This window comes from Thalassophryne amazonica, chromosome 12 (assembly GCF_902500255.1).
Source record: "Thalassophryne amazonica chromosome 12, fThaAma1.1, whole genome shotgun sequence".
Lineage (NCBI taxonomy): Eukaryota > Metazoa > Chordata > Actinopteri > Batrachoidiformes > Batrachoididae > Thalassophryne > Thalassophryne amazonica.
This window is the reverse complement of record NC_047114.1, coordinates 74759375-74770495: the sequence shown is the minus strand read 5'-3', so window position 1 is coordinate 74770495 and position 11121 is coordinate 74759375. Positions and strand designations below refer to the sequence as shown.

Sequence of the window (11121 nt, the reverse complement as noted above, 5' to 3'; positions counted from 1 at the left end):
TGTATTAAGTAAGTATGAAACTATGAAGTAAGTCAGTGGGCTGCAAGAAAGTCAAAAAAAAAAGTAAACTGTTAATAATGTTTGGAGTGTCTTAAGTTTAAATGTAACCTGTCAGTGATGTAATCTATTAATTAATGGTCATAATTATGAAATGGGTCAGTGGTATGTGACAAGTTAAAGAAATGCAATCTGTTAAATAATGTTGACTATGATGCTGTATATTGAAAGATTGTATTGTTAAAAGGGGCAGAAATCATAAGACTTGTTCTTCTTTCTGCTCCTTTTCATTCTGGTATTGTGGTGCTTTTGTTTTTTGCTTTTCTGTTTTTCTTTTAAATGAATGAAATAAAAAAAAAAAAAAAAAAAAAAAGAATCATGAATCCATGTCGCCAAAGAAGCAATAACATCTAGGGAAACTAAATCGTGACCAGAAACAGCAAAATGCAGTCTGCAATCTCACCACTAGATGACACTAAATCCTACAAACTGTTACTTTAATATCTATGTTTAACACACCTGTTGGCTTGCTGAAAAATGTGCTGTAGATGACCTCAAATTAAATATGGACCTAAATATATGTAAATATATATGCAGTGTGTTTTTTGACTAAGCAAAGCTTCTTTATGATTCACGTGTTATTGTATGTTTAATCAGAGAAGGTGTTCTGTCACTGTATTATTGATACAACATGTTTTCATACTTTCATCCTTGCACAGACAATTCCTGGCTGCCCGAGGCAAACATGCGGCTCCAGTGGCCGCATGTGATACATAAAAATAGCATTAGTCGTCACACTGCGGGGAGAGTCTCATACCGAATATCAAAACAACCCTATGAACCAACCCTGTGAACAGCCGGCAGGCACATAGTGGACATTAGCCAGAGAGACTGAAGCAACAACAAAAACAGAGAGGGAGGCCTTCTAGACATCCTTCACTTAATCACATTTTAAGACATTCGGCATGTCACACAGCAGCTTTGTCTTCACGCCCATGGCCTTACGTTCCCTCCGACTGGACGAGGATTTACTGGAGAGATACAAGTACAAGAGGCAGCTCACCTCCCATCCATATAATAGATGTATGCTGGAGAAGGAGGCCAGGGATGTGGCACCGCTCAGGTCCAACGCAGTACGCACGCCAGCAGTCTGCCACGATGTGGTCGTTCAGAACGCCCTGTATACTGGAAACCTGGAGGCCGCGCAGCGGTTCTTTCCTAGGGGATCCTCGGCAAACCTCATCATCGAGCCACAGGGAGGAGACATGCGTTGGGTCACGAGAGGGCAAGGTAAGAAAATGGCATCCGTCTTCATTACAAATGCTTACGTTTTTCTAACGCCCCCTGTGGGTTAGCATCATTGATTTTCCCTGCATCACCTTGTTTATGGCAACTTGAATCTCACCATGATGCAGGGTTAAGGTCACAGGCAGATGGTATTTATAGAAACAACACCAGGCAGTATTTATTTATAGGAACCTCAGATGTCTACACAATGAGTCAGCTGCTTCCATAAGTCTTTGCAGTTTTTACAAAAATTACTTTCTGTCATTGGCTCGTGCAAAAACACAATTTTCAACACCACCAAAACATGCATATCATTAATATTTCCTTTATCTCTAAATGAATCTCACCAATATCTCTACATTGCTCAAAGCAGTGTGTTTCTTCTCCAACCACAGGATGCGCAAATGTTTAGCTGTTAGCTAGCTAAAATGAGTTAGCTAAATAACGTGAAGGCGGGCTGTAGAAGCGTCCGTGCCACATTACTTGCAGAGTTCACGCAGTCTATCCAAAATATCACATGACATCACCCTAAAATAGCCGTGTCTACATAAACAACCAACATAAGTGCTCATATCCTCCAAGAGAAAGGTTGCTGAAAGGCTAAACGCAAGCTAGCCAGCTAGAGTATGGCTTATGTAGCACCGAAAGTGAAGTGGCGCAAACCAAAGGCATACCGCAGCGACGTGATTGCCACAGCAAAGGCCACAGGTTGTGCCTTGCAGTTCTGGAACTCCCTCCTGGTGGGTGATGAGTTAATGCTTCTTAGTATCGTGGACGATGATGAGTATGTGCACCTTGTTGATGCCATTTTTGACACCAGCAACGTAGAAGAATGGAAGAACTTCAGATATAACTACAGAGTACTGAGTGGGTTTGACTGTTTTAATATATATGAAATGTGCAAATTAATAAAAGCGCTTGCTTGGTTACGTGCTGCTGCTAAGCTCAGATACTGCACTTCCTGTTGGTAGGACTGTGGTCGCTGACCTACGAGCAGGAGCTGACCACACCTCTTCACATCACAGCTGGCAGAGGGTTCATAGAGTGCCTCAAACTGCTCCTTCAGCGCGGGGCCGACGTCGACCTGGCTCCTGCTGGCATCACAGCTCTACACGAGTCGTGTCAGAACTGCCAGCCGGAGTGCACCAGACTACTGCTGCTCCATGGAGCTAACACCAACGCTGTCTCAGAAGAAGACGGCATCATGCCGCTCCACGCGTGCACTAGGCCCAAATCCCTTGAGTAAGTAAAAGTGAAGAATACATTCGACTGATTTAAAAAAACACACACCTTTTTTCAAGAAATTAAGGAAAAATTCTGAAGTCTGTTTGGATTGTATTTTTGGTCGCAGGCTTCAGGCGGAAAGCACGGTGGCTTAGTGTTGCCTCACAGCAAGAAGGCTCTAGGATTGCTTTCCACCTGGGGCCTTTCTGTTTGGAGTTTGCATGTTCTGCTTGGAGTTTGCATGTGTTTATCTGTTTATATGTGGCTCTGTGACAGACTGGCGTCCTGCCCAGGTTGTCCCCCGCCTCACGTCCTATGACTGCTGTGATAGGCTCCAACTCCCCCGTGACCCTTAATTGGAGTAAGCTGATATAGAAAAATGGACGGATGGTCCTATAGGACTTACTTCTTTTTCCACTCAACTCTTTCTTCGCCCATCTATCCATAGCTGTCATTGTTATCCATCCTCCACTTTCTGTCGTATATTGTCTAGAAATAGTCAAAAACAGAACACGTTGAAGAACATGCACTTATTTGCATGTTGCCACATCCCAATGGCAATGACACCTCACCACTTCTTGTTTTTGAATCAGGTGAATGATTTTAGTGACTGTTAGTGCCCATTGTGCCACTATGGGGAGATAAGACTATGCATGTTTTGATGGAGTAAACACAAGATATTAGAGTAAATCCACATTAAAATGGGGAGAAAAAGTAGACACCACACAGAAAAGAAGTGATGTTTTGTGGAAGCAAACCACAGCCTTTTTTGCTGTGATGCAAGAGTAGTACACTGCAAAAACTGTGCCCTTCAAAATAAGACAAATAATCTGAAATCTAGTCAAATTGTCTTGTTTTAAGCAAAAAAAAAAAAAAATCTGCCAATGTGGTAAGAAAAATTTACTTGGTTAGAATTCTCAAAACTAGCAAAATGTCTGGGCACTGAATAATCAAAATGCGCCTTAAAAGTAGACAGAGTTATTATTTTAAGGTTAGCCTCTGTCTTAAAATAAGGAAAACAACCTTGTTGCTTTGCTTGGATGATTTGGAATCCATTGTGTTTCCTTGTTACTGGTTAACTACAGCTTGATATTAACTGGAAAAACTTATTAAGAAAAGGTTAGCTACATTTTCCCAAAATAAGACATTTTTTTCTTATGTAAAAAATGCTCCATAAGATTATTTTTCTATTTAGAAAAAAAATTAAGTGAAATTTTCTTTAAACAAGTCTTTTTTTACTTTGTTAGATATGAGTTTTTACAGTGTAACCACTGCTACACACAGTAACTATAAAATAACAGAATATAAAGCAGACTGAACTTTAACTGAATAAAACGTGAAATGAAAGCCAAACTAAATGAAAAAAAAATGAAAATAAAGCTAAATGAATTGAATGCTAACTCTGTTTTAGCTAACTAAAAGCCAACTGAATCAGAAACTGACAATAACGTCAAAGTGCAACGGATATGATTTTTTAAATTAGTTTGTGATAGTCTTTTGTTCTGTTTAAAAAATTGAATGACTGAACACATGAACACACATTTTAATAAATTTGCAAAAATCTCAAAAAACTTTTTCACATTGTCATTATGGGGTATTGTGTGTGGAAATTTGAGGGAAAAATGAATTACTCCATTTTGGAATAAGGCTGTAACATAACAAAATGTGGGAAAAGTGAAGTGCTGTGAATACTTTACAGATGCACTGTACATTATATATAAAATCCCAGGATTTTGCCAACATCAGTCTAACACCAGACTCGTCCACATGCACACAAGATTTTTATTTTAATGTTTTAAATGAGGGTTTTCCACCTTTGTTCTTTAATTAAATCCCCTCTATACAAGCACTCTTAAAAAAAAAAAAAAAAAGTCCATTCACATTGAAAGCAACAGGTGTTGTCGTGGACGGGGCTCGCGCTGACCTGTTATAAGCCGCTGCCTCGGAGGAAGGCTCCCCCAGCCCAGTGGCACACTGCAGCTGTCCGTGTGGACAACATGACCCTTGGCCAAAGCATAAATAATTAAAGTCCACTTACTTTTGGGAAACTTTTAGATTCTTCTACCTGGATTAATGTTCATTGATTAGTTTTTGAATAAAAGACTGTGATTCTGTCTGCAGATGTGCTAAATATCTCCTTCAGTACGGTGCAGCAATCAATGGGCAGACTCTGGATGAAGAGGACGCTCCCTTACATGTGGCAGCCAAGAATGGCCTCGTGGAGCACGTGGAGCTCTATTTGCTCTATGGGGCCGCCGTGGACAACAAGAACAGTGAGGGTCTCACGCCCCTGAACGCCTCCTGCTCACAGCCTCAGAAGGTGGAGGACCTCGAGCGTTACTTCAAGGTGTGCCAGTTACTAGTGGCAGCAGGGGCCAGCGTTAACACAGCGGACCAGGATAACCGAACTCCGTTGCATATGGCCTGTAAGAATGTAAATCCAGACGTGGTAGATCTCCTGCTGGCCAACGGTGCAAACGTGAACGACATGAGCTACGGTGCTGAAGCTCCAATGCACAACATCCTGAAGGAGGTGTGCTACAAGGTTGACCACAACCCTGAGAGAATTGTCCGTGCTTTATTGAACCACGGCTCAATTCTGGTTTGGCCTGGAGCTCTGCACAAGGTAGGAGCCCAAAAAATGAACAATGTCAGATACAATCGATTGATGCCAGAAATCTATCACCTTGGAAGAAAGACAAAGATGTTTTAAAAGCACAGTGAACCAGTAGTTCATTCCAATTCTAGTCCAGTACTCACCTTTGATCTAGATTGTAACTTTGATCTCGACTGGCCATCCCTCGTGTCTGATTGTTGAAGTATGAACCTGATCTTTGTTTTTTGATTGCTCATCTTTGATCAGCGGGATTCAACATTAAGTATTTTAGTTTGTCTTATAGAAAAAACAACGTGCCCAACAAGGGTCTATACACAAAGAAGAACCAACGGTGCGATATCCACACGTTTTAAAATAGTTAGACTTTATGGTCTGTCGATAATGTTTGTCTATAATTGTTGCTGTTGTATGTCCACAGAAATTGTGCCATGTGGCCTCAAGTTTGTAACACCATAGCGAGTGTGCTATACATTATTTGACCAGTAGGTGTTGGTAGGATCTGATAAGATGTTAAATGGGACTTCAAAAATCTAGCTTTTTATGAAGCAATTGGCTTGGAGGTTTGTTGACTTGACACTTTATCTCACCATCACTCCTCTGTGGTTTTCATTTCGTGATTTTCAGTATTATGAAATATTTGGGCCAGATTTCATCTTCCAAGATACATGGAAGGCGAACAGATGACTGTGCATGTTTTTCCAATTTTGTCTGCTGGAGGAGCATCCTGAAGATTCCCAGAGACTGTCGCATTGTTGTAAGATATAAACATGAGAAGTACAAGGGCTCTGTGTTAACAGTACACGGTCTGTGTACAAAGTACAAACAAATATTGTGATAGCTGTGAACTACAAATTTTCATTTACCTGATTTAGAGAACTGTGACAGACTGGCGTCCTGTCCTGGGTATACCCCACCTCTCGCTCTGTGACTGCTGGGATAGGCTCCAGCCCCCCGCGACCCTTGATTGGACTAAGCGGTTGAAGATGAGTGAGTGATTTAGAGGACAAACAACCAAACAACTTTTCTACTTATTCCAGGCAGTTGGACAAGTGTCAATATCAAATTATGATCTTCTTTGATTCTCACACCTTTGATCTTGATCAGTGAACTTTGATCCTTATTACACAAGTTTGATCTTAATATTTGATCCTGATCCCCAAAGTTAGATCATTATTGTTGAACTTTGGTCCCAATTTTTTGATTTAGCATGATCAGTGAATTTAGTTCCTGAGTCCTAATTGCTTTAAGGCTATAGTCAGAATCAAAGGAATTATGATTGAAATCACAGCTCAAAGGAAGGATCGACCCCTTGATCTGAGTTAGTATTCGAAGTAGGTTCCTCCTTAACCCAAGGCCTACTGAACCTTGCCACCACATTTGACTGAAATTTGTTCCCATCCTGATATACGAGTATACTGCTGACAGACAGCCATAAACACCTTTATGGAGGTAGCAATTAGCAAGTACTGCACATGTAGCACCTCAGATTAAAGTCTTGATGCACTGAAGTGATCTTTGTAGTACTCAAGACTTCACGACTTCACATTCAAATCTTTCCAATTTCATCACACAACATGAAGCGTTGCATTCTCTGCGGGAAACAGACTACAACTATCAGTGAACCCACGTGCAGCAGACAAAATGCCTGTTTCCTAATTAGGCAAGTGTTAATAGGAGATTAATTAGCACTAATTGCATAATTTCCAGTTAAACCCCTGGAGGGAAGACCAATCTGTTCATTTCACAAGTGTTTAATTACTTTATTTCTTCGGTTCTATGGAATCACAAGCTTGCTTGGTGAACTTAAACGACGATCGTGTGACATGTCTTGCTTCGCTGTGCATTTCGATGCTTCCTTCAGGTTTTGAAGCACTGCTGTGAATCGCTGCGCACCATCGAAGTTCTTGTGAACGCTTACAGTCACTTCAAAGTCACAGATGCCTGGGTGGAATCGGTCTCCTCTGAGGTGTTTAAGGCAAGTGCAATAAATAATTAATTCATAAGGAGGCTTCAACAAGTTGGGGATTTTGCACTTTGTTATTTTAATCACTACTGGTTGTTTTTTTTTCTTTGGAACAATACTGTGCCGATTTCAACATTACACTTTTTTGCATTTTGGCAGATCTCTCAAACATATGTAACACATGCATCATCTATTGCACATAGTTTCAATCTGTCCATCTGTGTGTGGGTGTCACATGAACAGACGAGCTCAAGGGACGTGTCTCTCTCAGTACAACCAGCAGTCCAGATATGAGCCTTTGTGATGTACGACACAGACATCTAAAACCAGCAATTTCAGGCCTAAATCTTGCTTAGAAAATGGCAATTAAATTCACAGATGTAGAATTGCAGGACTTTCAAGATGTTTAAAATGAAACCCAAAATACAGCGATAGATTTTGCACAGTGTGACCTATGTCACAGAAGTTAAAAACAAGCAATTTCAGGATTAAATTTAAGGCAGTGGCTATCTGTATGTAGCCGTGTTCATATAATGAACTTCTATTGGTGCGTAGCGTGTCTCAATAGTCAGTATAGGTCATGTGATCATGAGGCTACATATTTGTACATGTATTTGCTATTGACACACCACAGTCAGTCTGCTCTGTGTTAGGCTGATCCCAACAGATCTCAGAAGCTAAGCAGTGTGGGGTCTGGTTAGTAATGGATGGGAGACCTCTTTGGAACACCGGCGGCTGTGTGTATTTCTCCAGGTAAAACTGGAGTTGCGTCAGGAAGGGCATCCAGCGTACAACTTGTGCCAAATACCAATGTGGATCTGGCTGTATCTGCTGTGGCGACCCCTAACAAGAAACAGGAGTAGCCGAAAGGACAACATTTGCTATTGATACACTGAAAAAAGAACCAACTTAAAAAGTTGCTTCAGTTGGTAACACCTGAATGAATTAAGTTGTTACCAACTGTTAGTAAGTTAGCGCTAACTTACTAACTTAAGTTCAAACAACTTAATTCATTCAGATGTTACCAATTGAAACAATTCATTTAAGTTGGTTGAACTATTCTGTTTTTTCAATGTACGTAGATTCCTAAACTACAACCACAAGCACTAATCCTAACCCAATAACCTCTAGCTTTAATTTCTATCTCAGTAGTTACTATATGCACAGATATAGAATTACAGGACTTTCAGGATGTTTATAATCAACCCCTAAATATTGGAGCCCGACCGATATGGATTTTTTGAAGCCGATGCCGATAACGATATTTGGATGAAAAAAATGCTGATAATCGATAAATCGGCTGATTTGCCGATAGCCGATAAATCAACCGATCAGCTGAATGTTTCAACCTCTTAGCAGTAAATGAAAGTTTTTCATGCTAGAAATAAGGTCTACACAATGTGGGCTTAATAAAAAGCGTGACCGACGCAATGAAGCACATTTGACACATTACTACATAAACTGAGTTAATCAAACTGAGTTGAACTGAAACAGGACAAATGTGGGGTGAATGTAATCGCAAAGTTATTACAAACAACATCCTTATAAACTTGTATGCTTTTGTCAGCCGATCAGTGCAGTGTGACGGCGAACTACGGGGGCCGGTGATGAACACAGTTAAGCAGGGGTGTAAGCAGCTCTCAGCTGAATGGAGTCAGAGCCCCATCTACTGGACAAACAGTGCAAGAACATTTTACGTTGCCGACACAAACATTTTCAGTAACTGTTCTGTTTATGATAAATTATCGGCGTTCTATCAGCAAAATTTCGGCCAATACTGAGTACTTTGAAAAGGGCTTATATTGGCCGATATATCGGTCGGGCTCTACTAAATATATACTCTGGAAAAAAAAAATCAAAAAGTTTTTCACAGTATGACCCCTTTAAAGATCAAGATGGACAGATTTCTTCCAGGGCACACGTGATGTTCTGCAAATAAATGTCAGCCAAAACCAGAATATATGACCGTAATACTTTTTTTTTTAAGTTTCCCCATTAACAAAGTTTTGGGGGTGTGTGATGAAACACTTGTCGAAGCTCACCCATAAACTGAGATGGTTGATGTGCGGGTTTGACCAGATGAACTTGTGTGTTTGTTCCATCAGGAGCACAGGGAGTTCTACGAGTCCCTCTTCTCTTTGGCTCTGACTCCTCGCTGCCTGCAGCACTTGGCACGCTGCACAATCAGGAGCTTCCTGCACAACCGGGTACACAAAGTGGTGCCGAAACTTAACTTGCCCACCTTCATCAAGAGCTACCTGCTGCTGGCGTGCAGAGGATACGTTCACTGACAGCTCCGAAAGCAGAGTGCTGCCGAGAGTGTGTAGGCGTACATGACATTCATCCAAAAAAAAAAAAAATTAAGTTGGTCATTTCACTTTTTATTCCATAGCCGCTGTTCAGCAGGCTCGTGTTTGTATTTTCCACCACAAGAGGGAGCTGTACACCAGAGCTGATTTCAAGTAACACACATGCGATTGTGTTTTATATATATACACACATATATATACGCACACACACACACACACATATATATATATATATATATATATATATATATATATATATATATATATATATATATATATATATATATATATATCACAATTTTTACTTTGCATTAGTTTAAAAAAAAGCTTTTTTTAAGTGGAAAATCACAGGATAGTCTGTCAGTAGTCAATGATTAATTATAATCTTTAATGTTGCTGTTGAATATTTGCACAAATGATTATTCCTGCAGTTATTATTGTAATTTATCTTTTTTTGCCGAAAAATAATCGCTCTAAACAAATAAGCTTTTGTAAATTGAAATGTAATAGCCATCACTTTTTTATTGTCTGTCTTTTTTAATAAACTGATTACAATTGTTGGTCATCTTGTACGATTTATTTAAAAATATATCTCCCAGAATTTTATAAACTATATTATATTTATTTTTCTTAAGTAAAGCAAATCTAGATTTTAACATTAAAAAATCAAACAAGCTGCAAGTGCAATAAAGCGCGCAAAAGAGGACTCGTTTTATTGCTTTAAATAAAACATGCATAATTAATTGTTTTATAATTATTATGATGATGGAAATATAATTCGCAAATTAGGTGGAAGCTTGTTTTGCACGTTGACTAAGCAACAGAAGAATTAGGTGCACCTGCACTTGCTGCTCTGCAATCAGCATTTTATTCCAAAAACCAGATGTCAGTTTGGTAGATTATCAATTTCAGTATAATCATCATTAAAAGCAACCAAAAATAATATGATAAATGAATTTAAATGTGAATTTTGTGAACAAAGGTTGCATTAACTCGGCCTGCCATGGAATCTGAAAACGCGTGTGCCAAACTGTGGATTATTTTTGATTTGGACATTTTAAAAAACCTAGAACGACCAGAATTCTTCATAAAGGAGTTTGAACAGATCGAAGAAAGGTGCTTGCTGCAGTCACATGTAATTATAAGCGTTAAGTGCGCGTGTGGTGGCCCTCCACTGCTCATCAGGGTCGGCGGTGATCTGCTGATGTCCTCGTGCAATCAGACCACCAGTTTGGAGTGCGCGCGCACGCGGGTCTCAATAGGGCTAATCATCATCAGTCCCCATTGCCATTAAAAAGGTGAAATGATCTGCGATTAAAGGAGCCCTTAAAGAAAAGAGATGGTGATGGTGATCTCCCCCCCCCCCTTTTTTTTTTTTCTCTCGCTATACTTCCACGTGCGTTTTTTCTTCTTTGGATCGTCAGTTCCTCTCAAAGCGCGCGTAATTGAATTAACAGAAATTTTGGAGACAGTTTAGGCTTTTCCACACGGGGGGAATCACTTAAAATTTGACTTTGGCCTCCAAGTGTTTGTTTGACCTCTTTTATTTGAGTCTAAAGTGTCTCTCCAGGGAACAATTGTAATTGTGTGTGTCTCTCTCTCTCTCTCTCTCTCTCTCTCTCTCTCTCTCTCTCTCTCTCTCTCTCTCTCTCTCTCTCTCTCTCTCTCTCTCTCTCTCTGTGTGTGTGTGTGTGTGTGTGTGTAAAGGCGTTGTTTTGGCCGCG

At 40.0% G+C, this 11121-nt stretch overlaps 1 protein-coding gene across 2 annotated transcripts; it reads left to right on the top strand.

Moving 5' to 3' along the window:
* The first annotated feature begins 824 nt into the window (after nt 1-824).
* asb10 (ankyrin repeat and SOCS box containing 10) lies at nt 825-9433 on the top strand. Of its 2 annotated transcripts, none has more exons than XM_034184002.1 (5): nt 825-1287; nt 2256-2526; nt 4630-5134; nt 6987-7100; nt 9194-9433. In XM_034184002.1, the coding sequence occupies exons 1-5, from the start codon at nt 963-965 to the stop codon at nt 9377-9379; spliced, it is 1401 nt and encodes a 466-aa protein (XP_034039893.1). In that variant the 5' UTR covers nt 825-962; the 3' UTR covers nt 9380-9433. The 2 variants fall into 2 exon arrangements, with proteins under 2 accessions (XP_034039893.1, XP_034039892.1); XM_034184001.1 differs by lacking the exon at nt 825-1287 and adding an exon at nt 1781-2151.
* Nucleotides 9434-11121: the final 1688 nt, after the last annotated feature.

Coding starts and splice junctions, on each gene's coding strand:
- asb10 (XM_034184002.1), top strand. CDS start 963: ATGTCACACAGCAGCTTTGTCTTCACGCCCATGGCCTTACGTTCCCTC. Junction 1,288..2,255: donor TTGGGTCACGAGAGGGCAAG/GTAAGAAAATGG, acceptor TCCTGTTGGTAG/GACTGTGGTCGCTGACCTAC. Junction 5,135..6,986: donor GGCCTGGAGCTCTGCACAAG/GTAGGAGCCCAA, acceptor TGCTTCCTTCAG/GTTTTGAAGCACTGCTGTGA.